This window comes from Corvus kubaryi, unplaced genomic scaffold (assembly GCF_017639235.1).
Source record: "Corvus kubaryi isolate FWS band 111438036 unplaced genomic scaffold, C.kubaryi_AGA036_p1.0 133, whole genome shotgun sequence".
NCBI classification, from domain to species: domain Eukaryota; kingdom Metazoa; phylum Chordata; class Aves; order Passeriformes; family Corvidae; genus Corvus; species Corvus kubaryi.
This window is the reverse complement of record NW_024580667.1, coordinates 35,253,669-35,281,406: the sequence shown is the minus strand read 5'-3', so window position 1 is coordinate 35,281,406 and position 27,738 is coordinate 35,253,669. Positions and strand designations below refer to the sequence as shown.

At 38.5% G+C, this 27,738-nt stretch overlaps 1 protein-coding gene across 2 annotated transcripts in view; it reads right to left on the bottom strand.

Annotated features, from left to right (window-relative positions):
* STK24 (serine/threonine kinase 24) overlaps positions 1-22,418 on the bottom strand; it is a 54,009-nt gene extending 31,591 nt beyond the window's left edge. The window contains exons 1-2 of one of the 2 annotated variants that reach the window (XM_042043446.1): positions 22,069-22,418; positions 8,425-8,655 (exon numbers count right to left, since the gene is read on the bottom strand). In XM_042043446.1, the coding sequence (XP_041899380.1) occupies positions 8,425-8,655; positions 22,069-22,110 (273 nt within the window). In that variant the 5' untranslated portion in view covers positions 22,111-22,418. Of the gene's footprint in view, positions 1-8,424; positions 8,656-21,581; positions 21,633-22,068 lie in introns of those variants that run through there. The other variant, XM_042043455.1, reaches the window with a different exon arrangement.
* Between the last annotated feature and the right edge of the window lie 5,320 nt (positions 22,419-27,738).

Genomic DNA, 27,738 nt, shown 5'->3' with positions numbered 1-27,738 from the left:
CAAGAGCCAGGTTGTTTTTGGAAGGGATGGGAGAAGACATTGAGGAAACTTGTTTCCCAGGTGAACCAAGTCATGATGCAGCCGACAGATCCAACACAAGTAAAATGGCAGAAACACATAAGCAGGATGGGGAACAAGATACTGCTGCTGCCTATTCTTCATACCTGTTAGATCTGCCTAAAAGCAGGTACTGACTGAGATGTGAAATTACACACATACCATACAGAGGTCAGCAACCACAGCAGTATAAAGGCAGCATTTAAGGCCATCACAAGGACAATACAAACATATTACTTCCCAAGAACGATATTTTACATTAAGTTTTCTAAATTTTTATTAAAAACAAGATCAGAATAACATCATACAGTTAAGTACTTAGACAAAATACAAAACATAGCTACTACAGGCTCTCAGTTTTCTTTGAGATATACTAGGTGATGCTTCCCAGCCTTGATGTACTTGTACAGTAAGAATTATTTAGCCATAAAAGGCTAAAAGTGCAGAACTGATTACACTGATGAACAGGAAAATTCTTGAAGTCACCATTGTTTACTAGGTAGATTTTTCAACAGATGTGAAAAAATAGGGCAATACGATGCAGATTCCAGAAAGTGATAATAATCCCTTCAACTGCTGAAGGAAAATACTGGAATAACAAGTTTCAAAAAGCACAGTTCGAAACAGTACCTTTGAATAAAGACAATGTAAACAAGTGACTCTTTTCTCATTAAGGCACAGCAAATGACTACAAGGAAAGACAGAAGTAGTAAAGACTATGGGCAACAAAGGTTCAGACTTCAAGGTAACATCTCTGAAATAAGAAGGGACCAAACTATTTTAAATATGAAAACAGGACTTCACAGCAAAACAACATGACTCTAGAAACAGAGTTTATGGGTTCTTTGGTATCCTTTTGCCTTTGTCTTATTTATGGTTACTGGGAGGGTCTATCAGTGCAAGCTTTCTACGTGTTCTTTTCAATCAGTAGACTGACAAGATCTGAGAGCCTATCAGAACCATTGCAGAAACCTTCTTGCCACCTCCTTCTGAGCTGTCCAGCCACATGTCACTTCCACATTTACTGTGGACAAATGAAGGCAACACTCATTCAACTTCTCTGCAGGCTAGAGCTGCCTAATGAGAACAGAGGGTTACGGGGCTTCAGAAGAAAAGTAAGCATACCAGAACACAGGCTTGATCACAGGAAAGTGGGTCTCATTTTGCTCTCAACATTGCCACAATAACAGAATTTGCAACCCCAGCCTTCCTCTCATTCCATCTGCAGGAATTCCTACAAGTGAAGACAATTCCTTCTAGCTTTGGTCTAGAGAACGAAGAAGGCACTCCACCACCTCAACCCCTCACAAAATGCAATGATGACAACATGGCTGCAATTATACCAGGCAAAAAGGAAGATAGTTACAGTTTTTTTCATTTAATCCTGCCTAAATGAGTCCAGAGAAGGACACTGGAGCTAGGGAAGGGGTCTGGAGCACAAGTTTCATGAGGATCATCTGGGGGAGCTAGGAGTGTTTAGCCTGGAGAAAAGGAGGCTCAAGGAAGACCTTATTGCTCTCTACAACCACCTGAAAGGAGGCTGCAGTGAGGTGGGAGTCGGTCTCTTCTCCCAGGTAACACGTGACAGGATGAGAGGAAATGGCCTTGAGTTGCACCAGGCAGCGATTTAGATGAGATACTAGAAAAAATTTCTTCACAGAAAGGATTGTAAAGCACTGGAAGAGAGTACCCAGGAAAGCAGTAGTCACCGCCCCCGAAAGTGTTCAGAAAACATGAAGACATGATTTAATGGTGAACATGGCAGTTGTGGTGCTAAGTTGATGGCTGGGCCTCATCTTGAAAGGTCTTCTCCAAGTTTAACAATTTTATGACTCTGGTTCTAATGCCCATCCAAAGTTCAGGGACTGTAGTTTGCAAGGGCACTAGCTGCTGCTGTGGGGCTGGGCACAAAGCACAACGATGGATCATCAGGAAACTACTCACATGTTTCACTTCTCCCTGTGCTGAGGCAGCAGCCCCTGTTGAAGTGGATTCTATAGTCTTAAAGTTAAGCAGGAAAAATCTCAGTCCCACTCTCCCACCCGGATAAGCATGAAGAAACCTGTTACAGGCTGTATGTTACATCAAATGACAACAGAACGCACCAAGTCCATTAACTTCTGACTGACCCACAGCACACATTTAAGGTCACATCAGTTCAGAGATGCTTAAAAATGTTAAAGTAAACCAGTTAAACCTGTAAAGCAAAAGAACATCAACTTCAGTAAGTTTAAAGTCCCACATAAACACTCAAATTCAAAGTTACATTAGCTAGAATATTCAACACATCCACATTAAAGTTCATGAGTCTCCTAAAGCATTCGAGCTCAAGCTTCTTTAAATTCAGCAAATACTGATCTAAAAACCCTCCAAAACCTGCTACTGGCATAAAACCCACCTCACACAAGCTGTTCCAATATTTAAGCTGTCTTCCCTTTATAACAGCACATGAGATTATCAGATGAAATTTGCTTATCCTCACCATTCAGCAAATACATCTTGTCATATTTTGGCGTAACTGATTAGAAAGCACTAAACCATCAGCACTTAAACACAGAAAGCCTTTGCTATATACACACTGAATCACTTCCAACCTTCTCTAAAAAAAACAAAACCTAGCCTGAACTTCAGTCATCCTCCAGAACACAGGCTTTCCAAACCTTGAACTGTTCCTGAGAAGTTCTTTACTGGCTGCATTGCAGTTTTCCAGCCCACTGTGAACTGGCCACGTTATTCCAAGAAGAGTATCATTGATCCTGTGTATACCAAAGCCTTAACCAATACAACACTTGCTTTGGCTCAGCCACAGCACTGCTTACCAACCTTACATTCATCTGATTACCAAAAATAAAACCACAGATTAATTTCAGAATCACCATTTTTCATAAATAATTTTTTTTCTTGCTGGAGTTTATTTGCCAGAACTCTTTGTACTACAAAGTTCAGTTAATTAAACTTCATAAAAGCACTTTTTTTTTATTAGGGTAGACTCCGTCACTCATAAAAGTTAACCAGAAGCTATTTTCTGTTTTCTTGCTATCTATAGAAACACCAGCTTGACTTTCAGCAGTAGGTATATTGTATCTTAGATATAAAATAAAAACCCATATGGGTTTTATGTAACAAAGCCTAAATTTAAAATTATTGGCAGCTATCCTTTCTGAACCTTCTATCACTGCTTCCTATAATTTTTTTTTTTTTAAATTCTTAAAATACATTCATAAAATGGGAAGCTGTCTGTGTGAAATAAAGGGGGAAATATACTTTGAGTCTTATTCTTCTTGGGTCAATAAATTTAAACAGTTCAAAAGAGGGTATTCCCTGAAGCTCCAAAGTGTGCTAGAAAAATATATTTGAAGGATGAAGAAACGCAAGCTTAGAGACAGTATATTTTTTAAAATACAGTAATATTTTTAAAAGACATACTACAAGACTACTTCAATACCAGTTTGATATCACTTGCACCTAGTTACAATGAACGATGAAACTACTTATAAATTATTTGCTCTGCCATTACATACATATGTATAGAAGACTAAGACAAGGAAATGAAAGAATTTTCAACATACACATACATATAAATACATCAATCTCAGCTTTTCACCATATACATTTATTAACCTAAGCTTTGAGAGTAAGGTACATATACATATATACAAAAAAGTCAAGGGTCTTTAATCTTCAGTGTTTTAAATATAAACACAAATTAACTTGCTCACATATTTCTAAATAATAAGACAAGAGCAAGAAATATAAAAACATTATTAAGTTATAATAAAGCAATACTAAAAGTTATTAACAAAACTGAAGAAACATTATCAGAGAGGCATGTGAATCTTGAAAATAAAACAGATTTCAAACAACAAGGACAGGAGAAGCAACCACACAACCAAATCTAACTAAGCTCTTGAAAAATTGGTAAAGCAGAGTAAGATGCAAAAGGCAGAGCTGACAAGCTTCTAGACTGCAAAACTTTTAGAATAAGTAGCATAGCAATACTTCCTATTTAAAGCACAGCAAAACTCAGAAGAGATAGCAAATTTCAGCCAAATTTCTAAGAAATTTTCTAAAAATTAACAAAAACAAAAGAATCCCTAATCCATTACAAGGAAGAATGTGGATGCTGTTAACCTAAAGTCTAAAGAAGTAAATAGACCCAGAGAAGTTTCATTAATTAATTCTATAAGGATCTAAAAAGAACTACAATTCTTCTATCCTTGGAGCATTTAATCAGATCATAAAGGAACAGATAAACCTTTCATTTGGAAGACAGCAAGCAACATTGCTACACATTTTTAACACACCATGGCAGATAAGGAATGGCAATCCCTGTAGATAAATGCACCCATGTAAACCATGACACTGCAATTTGCTTTAAGAGCAACATTGCAGTTACTTCTTATATTCTACAGTAGACAGAAGACCTTTTTTCCCAATAGAATGGGAACATTAAGACTTCGTATTTAAAAATACAATGCTTTCAGAAAAGGGCATTTCTGTTTTATATAAATACATCTTGATTTCTGACAGAAAGATGTACCACAAATAAACTTATATTCAGAATGACAACCTAAACTGATACCACTTCACTATTGCTTTTGCTCTGTTTGCATGAACTCTGACCACAGCAACTGCACACAAACCTCCAGCAACAGACACACGGAACAAAGTCTAGAGGGAATGCAAGACTTGCTTTATGGGAGCAATAAGCTGCTTCTTATTTAAGACTCACTGTGCTAAAGCAGTAATATTTCATATGAACAGATATGGCTTAGTCTCTGGATATGAAAGAAGAATTTGCTATAAAGAAAACACATTTCCAAAGTATTCAATTAGTATATACAGAGAATTGTAGAGTAAGGAAATTTAACAAGGCTTTTGGCTATATCACACTATTCCAGATAGAACCTAGAAATTAAACAATGTTTTTAAAAAGTAAATTGCTAGAACAAAGTAACTTTCATTAACTCATTAAATTGCAATAGTTATTTCAAGCTGTCCTACTATGTATATCATGCAGTAGACAAGAAGAGCTTGACAAGCTCTTCTCACATCAACTCAAGACAGCATGAGGCCTCAGACAAGCACAGCAGTATTATATAAGCCTTCTAAAATTTCAAGCAACAGGTTCCTGGACACACTGGCACGTAAAATCACATAGCTTAATGGAAGAAGGTGTGGAATAACACAGAATGAAGAACAATATAAAGATTTCTCAGAAACAGGTGATCCAATTTATTTTAAAAGAACCCAAATATTAAAAAACTCAAGCCCAAAACATTCTGCCTACCAGAGAAAGGATAGCAATTCCAAAGACAACATCGATCTGTCCGCCAAAAATAATTAACAGAAAATCAAATTAAGAGTTCCCTATAAACAGTACCTCTTTCTATCCAACATCCACCAGACACATGGTCAACATGCATGAGGCTGCACAGACCACAGGATAATAAATGGTGAAACGGTTGGCAATATAAACTGAGATCTTATTGTTTTCCACTCGCTTACTTCAAAGAAGTTTGTTCTCTGAGAAGACATTACTATCTTTCTTGTAATTAGTGCTAAACTGTCCAATCACAAAAGAAATCATGTCTCTTGATCACTCAACACATGGAAAAATTAATGTGTTAAACGTACTCAGTGACGGATTATCTACACTGTTAGAGTTAAAAGACAGTCAGACCCTTAGAACTACATATAGCAGTCCTGGATTCCAAATACAACAGATACCTGCAGCAAATAAACTTAGATTTCTAGCCAAGAATATGAACCAATTCATTGAAATATTAACATAGTCCCTTTTGTGTGTGTGTATATATGTGATGACACATCTCTGATAACAAGACCTGACTCTTATTTTAGAAAGCAAACAGAACTGCAAAATGTTGCCTTTGCAAAGATTCTACCATTTCAGCATCACCTAATAACCACCACACATTAATTTTTAACAGCATAAAGAAATGAGCTTTTCGTTTTGAAGACCAAAAGTTCTGTAGTACCAAGTGTCTTACAAACAACACACATTCACAAAGAACTGAAGCCATGAGTCCATGAGTAGTTGCACATTCTACTAACTGTAGAAAGAGATGTACTTCATGGCAAAAGTAACTCAGTCATACACAGCCACTGTTGGTGCAGTATCATAGAAAGCTGACACAAGTTGAAAAACTCACAGGCTACTACACTGAACAGAAAAAGGCATGTGGAAGGTATCAGAGGGTCCCCCTCACAACAATAAGCATAAATATCCCTATTGGCACTTCGACCCAGCCAAACTCATTCAGGGCTCAGAGCCCTACAATCTCCTCTCATCCTCCATCAGGAAAAGCAACCACTGCCATAACACCTTCAAAAAACATTGACATTCACGTAGTTCAAATTTGAACACTGGATTTTCTTTTTCAGCCCCATTGTTATTACACATTTTTAAAATTAATAAGAGGTTTTCCCATCAGACTTTTTCTTATATTCTATTTCTTATCCTGTAAGAGCTAATACCCCTTGCTGGTTTCTCATGTGGGTACAAATGACACCAAGGGTAACTAGAAACCATCACATTCAATTTCAGAGCTCTGGAGATGATGGACAAGGGTCTGGAGGCCCAGGTAGTCTTCTCCTTGATTATCCCAGTTTGGGTCAATGACAAAAGGAGAAGTAGATGGATTTACAAAGTAAACAACCAGCTGCATCACTGGTGTTGGCAACAAGGTTTTGGTTTGGGACTGTGCTGATTGGAAGAGATGGAACTCACCTCATGAAACAGGTCACACAAGCCTTTGCCACCAGAATGGCCAACCTTGTAAAGTGAGCTTTGAACTAGGAAAAGTGGGAGAAGAGGAGAGGACTGTGACATTTCCCTGCACCCCTACTGGGACATAGATACACTCAAACACCTCCATGAAGTGCCGGCACACCAATGAAGGCAGTATAGGGAACAAGCAGCAGGAACTTGAGATCTGTGCGCAGCCACAAGGCTTTGATCTCACTGTGATTACCAAGACATGATGGGACAGCTCACACAACTGGAATGTCACAGGGAAGGGCTACAACTGTTTAGAGCAGACAGACCAGAAAGGCACAGTGCTGGAGTCGCCATATTCATTTAACTATCAATCCTTGACCGTGTAATTTCAAAAGTAGTAGTAGCCATGAGGAAAAATTCATCCAATTTACTGTGCTCATTAAGTGCCTTCTGATACTTCTGAGATCACACCTATACGTAACATCTAAGTCCTGTTCTGGTAATAAGTTATCAGGTCTAAAAAATCACTAACAAAGCCCTTCACTGATAAGATATCCAAGCAAACTGGTTCAGAGCACAAGGAAGAAAAGAAAAACTGTCCCTCACTTGAGTAATGCATCTCCTGGATCCAGAAAAAGTCCTTTTCTCTTTGAAAACTAACTGGCAATCTCAGAAATACAGAGATAAAGCAGGGTGCCCCTTTTAGAACCTTCACATCTTTTCTGAGAAATAGAGCACTTCCACAAAAGCAAAAGCAGACTGAATTAAAGTGTTTATGCCTACTTCTAACTTCAAATCCTGCCAAGATGACAAACTCTTATCTAGATTCTCATCTCACTGTCGTAAAAGAAAGAGCTATTGAGATGGGAACAAAGTCTGCCCAAAGGAATAAAGTAATACCAAATGCTTTCAGGTATTTCCACTACCTTCAAGATGTAATAAATCATTACATCCATTCAATTAAAACCAATAACAAAAAAAGCAAAACAAAACAAAAGAGCAAGATTTCTGGCACACTTAAAACTGAATCCCAACAATAATAATATAGCAGTGGGAGGAAAGGCAAACAGATTCACAAGACAGTTAACAGAAACGCCTTCCATCATTAGCTTTACTTATCTCTAATGTGCAAAAAAATTTACTTTCAGATTTTAATTTTTAAATCACTCAGATCAAGGCTAGGTTCAGTCTCCTCAGAAGGATAACCTAATAGCTTAGAATGATCAGGAATCAAACCCTGACGAAAAATTTCAAGCTTTACAAAACAGCTGATGCTACATTGCTTTTAATGTTTTGATAATTCAAATGTAGACTTAGGTTGAATTTTCTGAATTTAAATAACCTAATATTAAGAGAATATAAACATATTAGAGCTCAACAAACTCATGTTATTTAAGGGGTTTTTTGTACAGAAACAGAAAAAGACATGCATTTTTTTCCTATGAAGTTCTGTCACATACTTCACAAAATACAGTAACTCATTCTTTCTTTAGAACTGAAAGGACAGAAATACATTTTTCTTTAACTGAGGTCTGACAAACCTCACCAAAAAAACAGGCACAACTGGATAGCCTGGAAAAGAATTACTTATAAAATTAAATCGCCACCATCTGTGAGTATCTTACCTTTAAATAGGATCCATAATATTTAGTTACATATGGACTGTCACACTGACTCAACACTGTGATTTCTTGTTGGATGTCTTCTATTTCATCTTCTGCTTCTTCTAGGTCAATAATTTTTATAGCAACAACTTTCTGAGTCCGATTGTCAATTCCTTTAAAAACTTCACCAAAAGACCCCTTACCAATTCTCTCCAGTTTTGTAAACAGCTCTTCTGGATCTGCCTTCAGAGTCTGTTAAAAATAAAGAGAAAAGTCATTCAGTATTTGTAACACTAAAACAAAATGCACTGTTTTTAAAGGCAACAAACATTTCAAATTCCACATATTCCTATATATCTAGCTACCTTTTTCTACCTCCATAATTATCACATTCTTTCTACATCCCTTATATGCACACACCGATAGGATAAAACCCTGACACATGGGACAGGGTTAAATTTGTTCTTTATATACAGCGTAACATAAACCTATCTGGCAACAGAAAATGCTGCTATCTCAATTTCTTTTTCTTTGCCAAGAAAGAGTATCCAGAATGAAAGATTGTTACACAGATTCGGTTTTTATTAAAAGCAAATAGATCAAACACCTCTACCAATAAAAGTAAGCCTTTTGTCTAACCTTTCCTCTTGAAATTGGTTCCCTCCCACATCCCAGAATCCTTCTCTTTTGTATTTTTCACATATCTCATCCTCCTAAGGATTTCATTCACCTTCTTCAGGGCACAGAATACTATTTCCTTCTGTTTGATGTGACAAACAATCCTCTTCAATTTTCTCCTGCTAAGGATCACCTGCATGAACAGCCAAGCTTCCTCCTTCTCCGTGATGCCAAGGTTTTCTCAATCAGGATTTATCTTTTTCTTCTTCTCTCAGTTGTGTAAAGTCATTCAGTCCTAAAAAACATCCTGTTCCCAGCTTTCTTGATTTGAGCAGTCACATAAAAGCCACAAGTCCTCACCTAAACATGCAAATAAGACTGAGGTGGACCACACTGCCACACTTGGTTTTTTTCCACTGTCAAGTATTCAGCTCACTACTGCTGCTCAGACTTCTCACTTTCAGTGCACAGATGGTAAGTTCCACAGCATCTTGTACCTTCTTAATCTAACAGCACGGACCCTCACTAGGCAATAAAAAATACATACATTGCAACTATAGTGGGGCTGGACTATATGACCTTTAAAGGTTCCTTTCAATCCAAACTATTCTATGATTAAACTGGAAAAGTCATAAATAGAGGGAATAGTCATGAAATGAAGAAAAATAGGATAGGATTACTTAGAATCTTCTCCTTAAGAAATAAAAGTAATACTTTAAAAGACATGTTTGTGTTTTTAAAAGGATGACACTCATGCTAGCTAAGTGAAAATACATTGTTGATATAGAAAAAGGCTCATACAAGAAGAATTCAGTAATGCCTAAATAAGCATAAAACCACACTTTTTACTTAGCCCAACTTTGTAGTAGCATGAAGAGGGGAATGAGAATTTCTAGGCTACCACTGGCAAGCACTGAAACAACACTTTCTGTAACAAGTAAATTTAGCTTATAAACCACCTCCCACCTATACTTCTGTCTACTTCTGCTCTCACATCTCAAAGTTTACATAATTAGCCCATGCAGCTGCAAGAGGAAGATAGCCTAGAACACAGTTTTTCTGGAGGTATCTCAATTTCATACTGAAATAGGTGTTTTGAGGACCAGGTAGCTGGAACTGACCAAACCTAAAGATAAACCCACTCGGTTCTCAGAGCATTTTATCATCTGGCACAAATTGGGAGTACACTACTACTTTTAGTACTTTGAAGACAGCTATAAGACATCACGGCTTTCAGATAATCATTCCAGGAACACATCACTGGTGAGATCAGCCTAAAGCAAAAACACTCTAAGCGTACTTACTGCAAGACTTCACCAGCCCCAAGAAGTGCCCCCTGCTTTACGTCTTACTGATACATCCTTTTATCCAAAGTCAGTTTCAGGAAACAAATAGAAGGGCATGGGGTTTTATAACCCTTTTGCCATGAAGGTAACAGAGCAAAAGATCCAAATCCTTTCCATGAAAATCAGCTTGTTCCTCCTTTAATTTCAATGTAATGAGAACAACATACTCTTACACACTAGTAAATATTACATACGTAATATGCTAATATATCTCCCACTTGGAAACCAGACCAAGGCACTTCATGTTTTCTGACAGTCAACCCTTAGCTACAGAATAACCCTTACCAACACCTCCAGGGACATAATTTCTAAGAGATCACAAAACTACAAACCAAATTGTGCTTACTGGTTCTTCTCATGCTTCACAGAATGCCCTGTTGTCAACATTCAAACCAGTCTTCTCTGAGAACTCTTCATGAATAAAAATAACCTTAACACCTGCATCAGATATTTTCCCTTGTGGAAAACAATTATCTGTCTACACTTTCATATATCCTGCGTTGGAATTTGAGATAATGTGCCATAGAGAGCTGTGCACGCCTAATCCATCCACACAAGCCTTCAAGTTCCATTCACCTGCCACAGGAATCTGAGCATTACATCATTACAAAGGCATCTGGGTAAGCCACAAACCAATCCCAGTCACAGCTGCCTAAAAAATTCCATGTTTCACCTCCTGAGACTAAAAAGCCAGCACTGCTCAAAGTTGCAGTGCACTGCAGTTGTTCATGTGGAGAAAATGCAAGAGCTACCTGCCAGCAGCTCTTCAAGTTCGTATACACCCCCTATTTTCGTGTACGTATACACCCCCTATTTTCCCTCTTCCCCTTAACCATCTATTACTAGCATATATTAGATCCCCTTGTTTCACAACACCACAGTCTTCATAGACTTTCAGGAACCTCACAGTTTCTTTTTTACAGTGTCAAGCTCTTGGGATTCTGGTGTTAGGCTGGCAGTTTTATAAGACAACTGTAAAAGAGAATTAGTAATTACAGAAAAGCGAGGAAGATAACTATTCCTGGAAGACCCAAGAAGAAGGGAACAACTGTTCCTGTTTGATTTTTTATAATCAAAATTTAGCAGACATTTTGAAATGCTAATTTTTCAATAATAACAGGACTTAATGGGATTAAAATAATTATCAATATTATTTCATAAGTTTCTTGTGAAATGACTAATTGTCAAACAAACAAACAAACCAACCTTTCCTTACTAGTTCACAACTTTTGTAAATTCATTCATTTGTTCCAAAATGTAACAGTTGCCATTCCTGAATTTTGTTCTGAACAACAGTAGGTAGCAGTTGTTTCAAAAAACCCGAACAACACACTCTTGCTCTGCAAGAAGGTCTCAATTTTCTTCTCAGAACACCAGGTGTTTGAAGTGAGAGCCTTAAACTACTGGCAACCTGTGTTTTTGCAAAAACTAAGAGTTGGTCTCTTTTAATGACCTGCTGTCTTTCAAAAATACAGACGTCAGGCCTCCAGATACATAAATGAACTGCTTAAATCTGAAAGTACGGGAGTGGTCAATTCCCACCCATTTTTCCAAGATCACATCTGGAAAGGATTTTCCAAATTTGTTTTGGCTTGTTTTTGTAAATACTTCCAACAGAGACAAAATAAACAAATAGCTTTATAAATATTCTCTCTACACAACTACCTAGAGGAAAATGACTTCCACTGATACTTTCACTATGGTTTCGCCAACTCTATTCTTTGCAAGCTTTCACTAAGCATAGAGCTTATTTCTACTCAAAATAATGGGAACTGATAAAAGAGCCTTCATTAAGCATCAAATTAGCACTTCAAATATTGCTAGAAACCACAGATTAGAACATCAATATCTGCTGCAAATGGGTAAAGCTAATCACCTTGACAAAGAACTAGATCTCCACCACTACGACATTTTTTTCAAAGCTTGTCACAGAATACACAGTGCAACAAATCAAAAACAAATTATGGAGCATTCAGATTGGATGATTCCAGAACTTTCAGTTTCCACAGACACTTGAGTTACTTTGCTTTTTATTTCAAATAGTTTTTCACACTTTTGAACACAAACTGCCATCTTGTCTAGTGTCCAGCTTGTTTAGCCATGCAGAACAAAGTCCTTTTCACCATAAGCAAAGCCACCATTCATCCAATAATTTGAGTAATCTCTCTGTACTTGTTCCACATTGGATTCATTATTTTTGACCTTAATCAGCCAAAAAAAACCACTCCATTTAAAATTAACTCTTTTTAGTACCTAACAACACTGTTGCCCACTTCAACAGAATAAAAATAGTCCAATACATTCTCAGATCCTATTTGTTCAATTTGGCCTCATGGCTCAAACTCAGCTGCAATCAACTAAACCAAATCACCTCTTCCTAATGCTCTGCATTTCCAACTAATGAGCTCCCAGACTCTTGCAAAGGTTCTTTGTAATACTCATACTTACGACAAGCTGCACTTTATGTTGTTTTGTTCAGTAATTCCAGTTCCCAGGGTTGCACAGTTCTTCAGCACTGGCCTCTCAAGTGTAACGGGTGCCTTTAAATTTTGTACCATCAGCCATTTTAATCAGCATGCATTGCCTTTTTCTATGCAAAGGTCACTTTTCAGTCACCAACTGATGAGAACAGTCCTGGAGAAACTAGCAGTATCACCCACTCTGACACCACCTCTGCAGTACCCTCCTCACAGCCAGGATTACACATGTCTAGCAACATATTTATTTTTATGACTCTCCAATTCTCATCCACACTAATTGTCCCTCAAAGCTCAACAGAAAACATTACTGAAATTCAAACTAGTTAGATCCAACTTTACCCATAACCGTTCTGAGCAAAGATACAGCTTTATGTTTATTTCCATGTCTCACTCCAGTTCTTATTTCTAACCTCTTTTTATGAAGAGTTATTCCAGCTATTGTAGAAAAGCATTAAAAAATGTCTCTTTAACTTACAAGAATTATAAAGCATCTCCATAATTCAAGTTCTTTTTTACTTGCAGATCTGTGATTTCTCTGTGCAGCTCATTTGAAATAGACAATCTTTTAACACCTCATTTTGTATATGTTTAATTTCACCAAATCAATTTCCAATTTGTCAGTCCAATTCTCATTCCCTACCAAGACTGAGCCCAAAATATGATAATCTGAAGAGGTTCAAAGATTTCTGGGGATTGCTTAGCCTGGAAAAGAGAAGCCTGAGGGCTTGGAAATCTTATTGTGCGTGAATACCTGATGGAAAGGAGTAAAGAACACAGGGCCAGACTCTTCTCAGTGGTGTCCAGAAGAAGGACAAGATGCAATGGCCAGAAACTGAGTATAGGAAACTTCATCTAAACTTCCAAAAAAAAAAAAAAAAAAAAAAAAAAGAGGAAAAGAAGAAACAAACAAACAAACATACAAAAAATAACCACCAAAACAACTACAAAGGTAAAACCCCAACCTTCCTTAATGTGAGGATAATCCAGCACTACACTAGGTCTGTCCAGGCAGGTTGTGGATCCTTTGAGGTATTAAAAAACTAGGCTGGATGTGGTCCTAAGCAATCTGATGACTCTACTTTGAGCAGGAGGTGGACTAGATGTGCTCCACAGGTCCCTTACAATCTCAGCTATTCTGTGATACACTTCCTATCACACCAAGAGTTAGTTTTGCTGCTAAATTTACTGCTCAAAAACAATTTCTTCAGAAATGAGACACCATTGCTGCACATAATTTCTATATTTTAAATTTTTTCTTTGGTTAGATCAGAGAACAGAAATCTGCCAGAGAAGTTCACACAGGAAATTTTCCCACGTACCCAGAGAACTTTGAGCCTAAAGCCAATCAAAGTGAACAGCAGGCACAGTTGATGTCATTCTTCACACAGCTCCCCATTTCAAGAAGGCACTGCAAAGGTTTCCCCATAGCACCACTTGCAATCTTTCAAAAAACCATTGAAAGTGTCTTCATCTCAACACGGTATTAAGCAGTTCCCCTTTTTACTTTGATCCCCACAAAACTAGCAGCACAGTTTGTGCTGTAGTAGAGGCAGGCAGTAACAGAGATACATAAATTTGGGTAAATTGCACAAACTCAAATCATGCAGCCCTCCCACAAACCTGGGCTACCAAAGCAGGGGGCAGGGAATAAACAAACCCACAGCCAGAAACAAACAAAAAAAAAAAAGCAACCACCAACTCCCCAAAACACCCATATAAGATGGTTTTGTATCAGGGAAAAAACTACCTCCAGGAAGGAGAAGCCTCAAAGTTTGCTTTTCAGCATTTCAGCTTTCTCAGAAGCTCACAAGTTTTTGTGTCAGCAATATATATATACCACATATGAACAACTGATACAACACAAAATTATTTCCTGCAGCTGGTGTGAAATTGAAATAGAACAGAGGCAGCAGGCAGATTATAAATTGTTCAATTGTATCAATCCCTACCTATACTTTCAAAGAGCAGCTAATTAACCCAAAAAGACAAATTTAAATGGGATTTAAAGTCTGGGATTTTTATATAAACAAGGATAAAAAAAATACATTTTTAAGAAGCCTTAAAACTGGAACCAAATTTGAACCATCTCTCAGTCTTATCCATCAATAATAAAGTAAAATGAGACAAAGTACCATAGCTATGTTATAATTATCATGAACAGCAACAACTGATTTTTATTTCATTTTAAGAAGACTAATCAGCAAAACATTGAATGAGAAGTACAAAGACTAGAATGAAAGCATTCATCTATAATAAATAGGGGTAGAATTTGTCAATTATAAGAAGTAATTGTTTTCTTTTTTTCTTCATACACATTCCATATTTCTAATTTGCCATCTCCCATACTATAATTATTCAATTCAGACACATGCTACCATAAGGAAATTGCTTTCTTCTGGGAGAAATAAAATATACCAAAAATGCAGAGAATTAGCAATAGCAATACTTTAACTATTGAGAAAAAGGAACAACTGCCATAAATCCTGCTGTGAAACTTCAGTGGGTTGAAACAGAGGAGAGAGGAAGCAAAAAATAAAGCTGTAAACATTGCATCTCAAACACTGCAGGTAAAAACATATAGCATGAATCACTGTGGCCTACTAATACCCATATTTGTCACACAGTTCAACTCTCTTGTTCTGATTTCTACCTAGATTGAAACAGGGTTTAAGCACATTTCCAGCAGGAATAAAAAAGTTGCCTAAAGTTAGCCTACCATAAAAGTATTCCTCATCCCTTGTATAACCCTCTTTCCACTTATTTTCATGCAAGATGCACTTATCTTAGATTCAGAATACAAAGTATTCAATTCTTCCTCAGTAACACAAATATACAAAGCATGCTTCCAGATTTCTAATTAACCAATACCATTTTCTGGGTGCAATGTCCCCTGCACAAATTAGTCTGAAATTTTCTGATATTTTTTATTCAGAAAGCTGCTTAGTGTACAACCCTACAAGTTTAATACCAAAATGAATAGTTACCTAACCACAGCCTGCTTCCAGAAAGCATATTTAATTGGAATTTATTCTGAGTTTCTGAAGTTCCTCAATTTTTAGTGCAACATCACTAAAAACTTTCATAACATGTAACTGACTTCCCCCCCTTTCATCCACTACACTTCTAAACGGTAAATTACTGCAATTAAAAATCTCTCCATGCCTTGAGCACACAATGAAAACAACACACAAGTATCAGCAGTAGGTACATTATGGCAGTGAAACAGAAGATGTATTTTAGACACCAAGAGAAAGACAGCTAAGGAAAAATGTCCCAAAAAGAGTTTTAGAAAAATGTCTCTCACTTGTTTACACTTGCTAAAAGGCTAAATGCTGTAAAAATGACTCTTAATTAGCTAAGCTACTGATAAAAAGAAAAATAAAGTAGCTCTTTGTGGAAAATCCCATCATTATGACAAATGGCTGAATAAATAGTGCTAATTGAGGCAATTAGAAAGTTACATTGCATTAACACTACTTGAGAAAAAGAAGGAAAAGAGCGAATTTTAGGTTCTACAGCAATTCCATAATTTGAGGGGAGACTCTCCTTGCACCCATTGTTTTCTGACAGGAAACCCAGATGTCTGTCTCAAGAAGCTGCCAAGCAGAGCAACTAAGAATACAATAAATTCTCCTGGTCCAAGCCTCACTTTTAATCAAGTTACACTGCAGAAGGCTCTCAGTTCTGTACTAACATACAATCAGCACACTCTGATGTTTGTGCAACCTAAACATTTATTACTCTAATACCCATTCTTGTCCACTAAGAGGGAACAACACCATGCACAAATACTTCCAATAAAGAAAGTATTTTTTGGTTTATGAAAGCCATTTTACTAAAAAAAAGAGCATCTATTCAATACATCTCTTCAAAAATAAACTACACTTATCTGAGTTTTGGAACTTCCTGAACGCAGACAGAAGTCTGGTTTCACGTAATATACTAAAGCTTAAAGCAAGCTTGGGAAAAACAAACAGATTTTACTGCTATCAACTAACTTGTGAATGCCAACATCACCTTGCACTGATCATAGCTCAAGACTCAGTTTGGCATATAACCCAAACACATCAGCTTAAGGGAGTTAGCAATTTTGGCAGAAAGAAGTTGCTACATTCACAGTCAAGCTTCTGTGTATAAAAAAAATTTAAATATGGAAGCTGAAGTCTACCATTAAAACAAACAAACAGACAAACATTTTTCTCTGTTGAGAAATGGAGATAATTTTACTGATGGGTTAGGAAACCCAAGATTAAAATCTTTCTAATGTAATGTAATTTTATTATCTCATGTTGTCTTCTCATAAAACTAAATATTGTCTTAAAAAATTTGTCCCTCTACATCTCAAATCCAGTACACTGAAGAGATTCTTCCTATGTATTGTATTTGTTATTAATTGTCAGGTGCATACCTACACATGGAGACTTACCCAGATCAACAAAGAGTTTACAAGTAAAACCAGTTCTGATTATATACCTGCATCCACACAAATTATTACTTTTAGGCACACAGAACTCTGCTGAATTAAATAGTACTCCACAAATGCAGGCAGGTGTATCATCACAAAAGCAATAACCAGATCAAATTCAATCACAGAATCATAGGATACCAGGTTGGAAGGGATCTCAAGGAAAATCTGGTCCAACCTTTCCCAGCAAAAGCACAGTCTAGACAAGATGGCCCAGCACCCTGTCCAGGGAAGTCTTAAAAGAGTCCAGCAGCAGGGAATCCACCATTTCCCCAAGAAGATTATTCCAATGGATGATTGTCCTATTTGGGAAAAAATTTTCCTCCTGTGTCCAATCAGAACCCTCCCCAGGGGTAACATATACCTCTTACTCCTCATCTTTCCACGTGATTCCTAGTAAAAAGGCAGTCTCCATCTTCTCTGTAGAAACCTTTCAAATACTGGAACATGGTGATAAGGTCTCCCCTAGGCCTTCCTTTCCCAAGGCTAAACACATCCAGCTCTCTCAGCTCCACATGACAGGCTTTCCAGTTCTCCAATCATCTCTGTGGCCCTTCTCTTGACCCTCTCCAGCTGTCCACATCCTTTTGTATAGCAGGCACCAAATTATTATCAGACACAGTATTTTATATTATTATTGATTTATATTAGATGCCTGGTTAACTTTTTTAGTTAGTGTTTGGTGCATCCTCTATTCTCCTTCCCACTCCACCCCCCAAGAAAAGGAGCATGAGAAGAATTTAAGCAAATTTTGAAAATGCGGCCAAGATACATATTTCCATCTTCTAGTTCAGAAACACAAAAGATGCCACTGTGTAAAAGCTGACATCAGAGCCTTGTACACCACTCATAACACAAGGCCCGATATTTAAATGTGTTTGCTGCATCAGTAGCCTTTTGTCTCTCTGGGGAACAAAGATGACAGCTGGCTAAGAGGGTACCTTACTCAAACATGAAACTGGTACATGAAACTTGCCACAATGCAGGACAAGTCTGACTGGTCTGTGAGGATACCTGAAAGACACAGTCGCCATAAGCAGTATCTATTTACCTTTTCTGGAAGGCCACACAATGGAAATAGGTTTTCCTGACTCCTCTCAAACAGCTCCTTACATCTATTACATAGCCCTGACACAGCCTTTGACTACAGAGTGAGAAGATGCCCACTTCATTTTCACCAATTAAAACTTCTGTCCTGCCACCCAAGGGCTGAGCTTGTAATATGTCACAGAACCATGACATCTGTATTCAGGATATTTTAAAACTCATTAGCCAAGATCATAACAGTTCAAGGATCTGTCCAATATTTAAGTGCTGTAAGTTACTGCAAAGCTTTTGTCAAACTATAATGTAAACAGTAACAGTGAGCACAAACTCTCAAACAAAAAAACCAAAAAACAAACTGGGTCTCCTACACAGAAGCTGCAAATGGAAAGCAGTAGAAGCTAAGCAGCCTTTCCACAGTGCCTTTGATTTAGCAACACAGTATTTTGCAATTACCAAACACAGAGCTCACACAGGAAGTCGTTAAAACAGTTTCTTATAAAAGGAGAAGGAGTTACAATAAGGAAGACAGTAACACCTATAGTGTGTAACTATGAAAAAACAGCCATGCTGGATCAGAACAAAGGATCCTCTAGGCCAGGACACTTCTCCTACAACAGTCAAAAGTGAACATCTTGGGAACAGTGCAAAAATAGAAAAGTAAACAGCAGTATTTCCCAAAACACCCTTCCAGTCTCCAGCAAACTGACACTTTAGACACTTTCTGAGCCAGAAAAGGTGCCTTTATACTTAAAAACCTTTCTTTTCTGTTAATTCGTCAAGTTCCCACTTAAATTTAGTTAAACTTTTAGCATTTCTTGAAGCAAAACAGCTTGAATGTCAATGCTTATTTACATTAAGAACCTGTAGCTCGTGTACTGAAAATACAATGAAGAATGAATAAAAATAACTTACTGCATAAACACTGTTATTGCTACAGAAAAACTGAAAGGGAAGAAGATAAAAAAGGGTTTTATCATACAGAATAGGCTTGTCTTAAAGATGATGGAATTTTAAAAGCACCACAGGAATTTATTACCATAAATTTATTAACATAGTACTTGATTATTTAAAATACAGCTTCCATAAAGAAGCTACAGAAGCTCACCACAGCCTTGAAATGCAGGCCAGTCTGAAAATCAAGGTCATATACACTTACTCGGAGCCAGCCTTGCAGGAATCTCACACATTTACAGGCAAACACACACTCTCCTCAGGCCACTTCCATAAGGCATGAACAAGCAAGACAACACATTCTCAGTTTAGTAATGATGCGGCTTCACACCGCACACCCAAACTCATATCTATACAAAGCCCTTAAAACAACAACAGCAAAAACTTTTGAGTCCAAACTTAAACTGCACACACAGAAATTTAGGTCAAAACCCAACTCTGTTTTTATTCAGGTTACAACATGCCCACTTTGCAGCAGACAGCAAATCTCAGGTTTTGACAACCTTCCAGCACCATCCTACATTTCCTCCACAGTTTTTCATTCCTTTGGCTCACTCTCTACCCACTCACTTTTTATACATCACTCTTCAAACATCGATCAGACATCTTGTTCAGGGAGAAATAGATTAATCTTTCATTCCTCTGCTCTATTTACACTACCCGTGCTCATGCCAAACAGCATTAATAAAGTGATGTCCCTCCAAGTGATTTTTTGGGGTCAAGAAGTTACTCTGCTCACACAAGCACACTGGGTGCTCTCTTGTGTAAGTACAGCAAAGAATGTCAGAGAAAGCTGCATAACTTGTCACTGACACTGCTTCCACCATTTGTGGCAGAAGCTGGTAGGTGGGGAGGAGGGATCACACTACAGAAAAAGAAGACATAGTCCCGTGATTTAGGCAATTTAATTATAACTCAGAGAACTAAGCTCTATTCCTCTCTTCTACACAACGAAAAAGTCCCAAACCTTTTTCTTATCGAAGCAGATGTCACACATTGCATGTACTTTACTCTTTGAACATTTACTTGGAAATAAAATCAAAGAGAATCATGTACTGAAAACAGACCACCATAAAACTGCTGTATATTCTGACAGAATGGAAATGGATATAGACATCTTGAACTGGGCACCAAAAATTAGCAAGCAGCATTCACATTGCTCGCAGACTTTATGCCTCTACCTCTCAGCAGGTCTTTAGTTTGGTGTTCAGGGGGATTTTTTTAGACTATTAAAGTTCACACTTCAGCAACTCTCATAATAATAGAATAAAAATCATGAGAAAAATAACACCATCCTGAATAAAAAGATTTGAAGCAAAGTCCCAAATTACATGGACTAACAAGAACCCTGAAGATCCACCCATTTAGTACAGCTAACAGTACTACAAACTAAATAATAAGTCAATAAAAAGCACAGGTCCTTAGATCATGCAGTGACACACATCAGCAGTACATCCATAATGATGGAATAATCTTCATTCTCTCACAAGCAACTACAAATCTGACTTTTTAATTCTAACGTGTTACAGATTGTGTTTCAAAGTAGATAGTTGCCTCAGTTCTAATATGTCTCAAAGGAATAAAAAATAAATAAATTTTAAAAAAGCCCAAATAATAGCCATAGTCAATCAAGAAACCCTTATTTCTCTGTCTCTGGCAATCAGCAAACTGCTCATATTTGGAAGGTGAACTTGAACTCTCAACAGAAGGACCTACAGAGCAATAAATTAATCAGCTCAGAGTGTGGGCCTAGTTAGGCTACAAGGCATCCAGTACTATGTATGAGCATATAATTCATGTCATGCATGTAACATTTTCAATTCAAATCCTCAGATTTTTGGAAGAAAAGAGATTCATGACTTAGAATCTTGACTCACAATAAAACCAACCATGGTAAACCAACACTTAAACCAAATTATGCACAAATGCTTTCAATCCAGGAGACAAATTAAGGGAAACTCTTACAGGTCATTCATAGGTTGTTCCTTCGGAGATTAGGGCAAGAAAGTTTCCAATCAGATGTGAGAAACATTAGAATAACAACACACAGATACCAATGATCTTAATGTTTTCCTGGCAGCAGTTTCCATTTAAACCAAGAAAAACGAGGCGGTGAGGAGGGGGGAAAGCCAGCTCAGGCAGTACAAAAACGCATTAGTTATTTCAAAAATACAGTTAAGACACAGAACCAGAAAATTCCACCGTATAAACAGCAGCTGACGAACTCTCGGAATCAAACACAGGAGCCAAACACGATCCCCGAGCACCCACCTCAGAGCAGCACCACAGATATGGGCACTGCAGCATGCGCTGAAGGTCAACATTTCCAGGCCCTGCTTTTACGGACTGGTTTTACGTATGCTTCCCCTATCCACCTCAAATTAACGGGGCCGAAAATCGCCCACTGAGCCGCGGTTCGCTTCAGGAATTAAAACACCGAGAACTCCCGGCCGGGGGAGGGGGCCACACACCACGCTCCGCTCCGCACGCCTGCAGCGACCCAGCGGCTACCGAGGACAGGGACGGAGGGAGGCAGGGGCAGGCAGGGATCCACCGGGCCGACGGAGCTCGCTGGGCACCACGCCAAGCGCTGACAGCACGTTTCGTCTCCATCCCGCTCCCCTGCTCCCGCGGCCGAGCCAGGGCCAAGAGGCGCCTGATCCCCGAGCCCTGACCCCCGAGCCCCGGGAAAGCCCCCTTTTACACCCACCCTCGCCCGAGGTGCGTGTCCGGGCCTGCCCTGGGGGCAGCTCCTCACCTGCATCCCCGGCAGCCCCGCCTGCACGGGGGAGTGAGCCATGGCGGCGGCGAGAGAGGCAGGGAGGGAGCCGGCTCTCCTCAGGCGGCTCCAGGGCACAGAGCTGAGCTCATCTCCACGCTCTCTCACACACAGCACGGCCGTCCTCCTCCTGGCCCTTCCCCCGGGCGAGCAGCGCCTGTGCGCCGGCGGTGGGAAAGGGGCCGTCCCAAGGCCAGGCTCTCCAGGCCGCCGTCACGGATGAAAAGGCGGCAGCGGCTTCCTCATCCCTCCTCCTCTTCCTCCTCCTCCTCCGGGCCGTGCCGGCGACACGATGACAAACCTGAGGCGGGAGGAGGAGGCGAAGGAAGAGGAGGAGGGGGAGGAGCGGCAGCGGCGGCCCCGCCTCCCCTGCGCGGGTACCTGCCCGCCCGCCGCCATGGGCGCGTCAGGAGCGGCCCGCCGGGGGTGCGGGTGCTGCTCCTCGCCCCGGGGAAGGCACCGCAGCGCCGGCACTGCGCTGCAGCCTGTGGCGTCAGGAGGCGCTTGGCTTCCTGTCAGAAGCTGCAGAAGCCGCAACCCAAAATGCCAACCGTGCTTCTGTAGTTCCTAAGCGGGAGCAGAGTGGGTCAGCACTGAGGTCTCTCCCACGCAGCAGAAGCTCTGCATACATGCAAACCCCTTGAGAACTCGACAATGTTCTATTCTCTGTTACAACTGGAATTTAACAGCTCAGTCGCACAACTTTCCATGTGCCATGGAATGCCCTAAGATTCTCTCCTTTTTCCACCCCGCACAAAACCTAGGGGGTTTCATGAGTGTTAAAGCTATTGAAACGTGTCAGCCGGTGGGGCTGGAATCATAGGACAGCGCGGTTCGCTGTCTTTTCAAGTGGTTTTTAAAAATGAGGTGAGCATCCACTGCAGCATAAATTGCTTTTCATTAGATAATTCACTAGAGTTTGTACAAATCTCTTAACTGCAAGAAACACTTTAAAATATAAAACGGTCTTATTGAAAAGTGATTGGAACTTCCACTGAAGTTTTTCCTATAGTTACGATATTCTTTGTTGTGTCATGTGAGCTGGGTTAATGCTACACAGTCTTGTTTTCCTGAGACTTGTAGACATATAAATGTTCCCAAGGTCTCTACCTCAAAGTATTATTCAAATAAAATTAGCCAATAGCCTTATGCAGGCAAGTAAGTGTGCACACGTACAAACACATTGGTTTTTTACCTGAGAAAATAAACTAAATATACCAGCCTTTGAGTATAGTGAAACAGGAAAGGATGATGGCTAGAAACTGTATAGAAAACTGAATTATTGGATTAATTTTTTTAGTTGTTCAGGAAGGAGTTGATAGTTTCCTTAATGCAGGCATGGAGTTTAGATTCTGTGGAGTTTGGCTTCAGGAAATATGGACAGGTTACTACCGTTTACTGGTATGTAATTTTCAAAGAAGTGTAAAGTCTTTTCATTTGAGTTCTACCTCAATCCAAAACAAAATAACAGTTATCAGAATCAGTATCAAAACTTTATATTTAGATTGTTTTCTGAAGCATTTTTGCAATCTTCCTTTAAAAAACAGTTTTAGTACCTCTTTGGTTGCTACACTGTTTGCAGTAAGTTTTTCTAGCTTGCTACAGAGAAAGTCAGTGGGCTACAAGCAAACCTTTTCCTTTGTCTCATGAATATCATTGAGCTTTTGCTACATCACATAATATTAAAAAGCCTCATTGAGAAAATGTCAGTTTTACCATTGCCTATGCAGTTTTATTTCTGCTCTTTCCTGTATAGTCATTATGATACAGATTTTATCAGCTGCTTTACCTTTTCTGCAGTTGCACGTTCAGTGTGGAGTCAAAATAAAAAAGGTACACAAGTTTTCTCTTTTGTATTACGAAAGGTATACAACTGTTATTTTCTGTCCATGAGAATATTCTTTGGGACTTAAATAATTTTCATATGGAACATATACTTGATTTGCTAGAGTTGGTTCTGGTTTACCTTGTTAATTCCCTTTCTATGTTTGTAGATTCTCTAGCTCAAGGCACATAAGCACAAAAATGTTCCCATGCTGCTCTGAAGTGACTTCCACCATGTAAGCTCCAGGCCTGGGGCCACTGTGAGGTCTTTCTGTTGCTTGTATACTGTCACGGATTTATTTAATCTTAAGGTTTTGAAGTTCTGCATTATATGTTCAACAAGAATATGTGCCTGAAAAATTATTATTTGAGCCGTGGAATAAATTCTGTGGGCAGATTTACTTGTCAAATGCAGGAAAACAAAGGAGCAGATTCAAAACTCTTAAGTCATAAACCAGCTACCACATACCATGAAGTCAGAACATTGTATTAGAAGATCTAATATCTTGTCAGCTTCTAAATTTTATACTGTAGCTCATGTTCTGATACACTTCCAATTTCTCCCTGGACTTGTAGAAATTTTAAACAAATAGTTTTGAATGTAATTTTAAAATAATGAATGTGTGCGTTTGCTGTTCGTTTGGTAAATGCTAGTCTTTCAATCTAAATTTCAACTCTATCTCACAGACTAAATAACAAAAGCCCTGCAAATTTTCCTCCCCTTTTCTCAACCTTTTGTGGATTTTTAAAATATTCTCTGAGAAAAAAAAAAATTTTTATTAGTCCAAAGAAGGGGTACTCTTGCAGAAATCTTTATAAAAATAGAATGATTACATGATATGCTGGCCAACCATCCCAATTCAATGACTGACACTTCAAAAATAAACAGTTCTTATCATTAAGACAGTTCCCTGATGTATCTTTTTGAAGCCAGATGTTCCCAGCAAAGATTCAATTTATTTTATGTGCCAACTTCTCAATAACTGGTTTGCTTTCAATTTAACATGATACTTTGAATATGCAGAGATTTTCTGCCTTGCTGGTTATGTTTAAGTCATAAATTATAACATTTCAGTCTCCTTTTTCAGTAAGAAAGGAATTACAAAAGAAAAATATAATTACATAATTGTGAAGGTCGTGACTATGAACTTCTGCTTATAAATCTTTCTGTGAAGAAAAGACGTTCTCCTTACTGACAAAGACTGAAACTTCTCAAATTAATAATGTAAGACCAGATGATTTCTAAGATGAAAGGTGCACCAGAAACCCAGCTGGTTTAAAATTTATAGTTGTAAAGGTGTGACACTTGCCTGTATCACACAATGCACAGCAGCATTAATAAGGCTCTTCATAAATGGACTTTTAAGAATTTAAGTGTTCCTGGGGCAAGAGGGGAGGTCCTCACATGGGTCTCTAACTGATGATAGAGAGGAAAGAAAAATACAAAAACATTTCACAGTGGGGGGTGTTACCAGTAGGCTGAAGCAGGACCAATCTTGCTCAGCATATCCATGAATGACCTAGGAAAGAAAATTGACAGTCTCATATTGCCAATCATCATGAGGAAGAAACTAAAACAAAGTCCAAGGAGTTGAAGAAAAATCTCAGAGTGAGTGACTGCTGAGTGACATGCCAGCAGATGGGGTTTCAGCATTGAAAATGTGCTCCTTCAGCAGAGTAGAAGAATGTCAGAATATGAATGCTGTAAATATCCTTAATGTGGCCCTAGAGAAAAGCAGCTTTCTGGGCAAACTTTATAAGCACGAAGTAGCTAAATCAGTGAATGAAACCCCAAAGGTATAATTAATGTTCATTTCTGCACACTGAGTCATCCTGACTATGGCTTCTCTTTTCAGATCAATGCGCAGTCCTTGTCTTTCCTTTCTGGGAGATCTGCTCAAACAGCAACTTACTCTCCCAGGAATGAACCAAGGAACAAGACAAGGGTAGGATGCAAGTTTATTAAAAAAAAAAAAAAAAGTTTAGTGCTAAAAAGCACATTTCCCTGTAAATAACAAAAAACATCCCTGTGTTGTCCAGGACTGATATTTTCCCTGCCTTTGGTTGTGTATGCTCCACAAGATTAGTTTCCAGTGTACATCCAAACTATGCAGGAATGATACACCTACAAAACATTGGGGTTTTCTCTGTTTCAACCAAAAATTTAAAATTTCAGTTTTCAATTTCTGTTGGAAAGGTTTAATCCCTTCTACAAAGTTTGTCATTGAGCCTTTCTTCCTCTCAAGATGCCATGGGTAACCCTGCAGCTGTGTATTTTTTCCAGCAGAGGAAGCTTGTGTAGTTTCAAAAGCACACAGCTTGCCTTCCACAACTAGATTTGGCTGTGCATTTATGTTCTGGTTTGACAAGCCACTTGCCAGAAAATGGTTTTGTCAATTACAGAAGTAGAGCTGGAAGTTCAAACAGTGGCATTCTACTTCAGGTCTTGTGAATGCTGAAGGGAGAAAAAAAATAGGTTATTAAATTATGTTCCCCAAAGAAAAAGCTTTTTTTTGCTATGTTTGTATAAAACATGCTGTTTTTTATATATTTCCCTTCCTGCAGTGATGTTATTCATATCATTCATAGAAAACTGCAGGTTTTTGAGATTCTCATCACTAGAAGAAAATTCACTTCCTTGTAGTACTGAGAAACATAATGGATAAGCCAGAATGAGGCAGGAAATGGAAGAAACATCTTGAGTGTTATATGCTGTTCATTAATAATGAGCAGAATATAAGTGCCTGAAAGTATTTTAGTATTCCAGGCAGACAACTAAAATTAGATGGAGACCTAGAGCTCATTAAGAAACATGAGACTGATTTTACTGTCCTATGCCTCTGCCCCTGAGGAGCATCAATTGCATTATATATTGGTTTTTATATGCCTTTCTCTTACCCCCTTGTCACACAAACCAAACACATACAAATGGAAAAAAACATACCTTCTCTATCTTCTTCTCACATTTCACATTTTATAATGGAGACATCTGTTCTTATCTCAGGTTAATGTCTGTGTACACAGTAGACTAGCAATGACTAAATGGATCCATTAAGGGTGACCTTTAATGGTTTTAAACTAAAATAGAGTCGATTTAGATTAGACAGAAGGAAGAAGTTTTTTACAATGAGGGTGATAAAACAGTGGAACAGGTTGGCTAGAGAGGTGGTGGATGCCACATCTCTCTGAACATTAAAGGTCAGATGGGGCTCTGAGCACCCTGGTCTGTTTGAAGATGTCCCTGTCCCCAGCAGAGGGGTTGGACTAGATGATCTTTAAAGGTCCATTCCAGCCCAAACTATTCTGTGATTCTATGACCCTGTAATCATGCTGAGACACTCACCCTAGACAGTCCATATCATCACAGATGTGAAATGTTTGCTTGCAGGCTACAGTTGTCCCAGCAGAAAAATTGCACTGTATTTCACTGATAACTGATAAGTAGTGGTCTTACAACTGACTGCATTATTTCACTATTTTAATTCAAGAATTATCCCATTTTACTCATCATTAATTTCATTATATACCAGATGTTACCTGTAAAATCTTGTGTTGACAGAAGTGTATTGTATTCATCTGTTGAATAAATAAATGAATAAATCTGTTGAATAAATAAATGAATAAATAAACATATCCTGCAAGTACCTATTATCACTCTGGGGTGTTGTTACCAAATTAAAGTCATTGTGATGTGATGAGTTTTTTAGAGTACAGCTTTGTGCTGTGTTTAATCCAACTTGACTGCAGTCTACTGCCAAAGTGCTGATCCCACTCTTCCTTTCTCCCAGCCCTGGCTCCAGTCCTTGCATTAGCAATCACATGCTC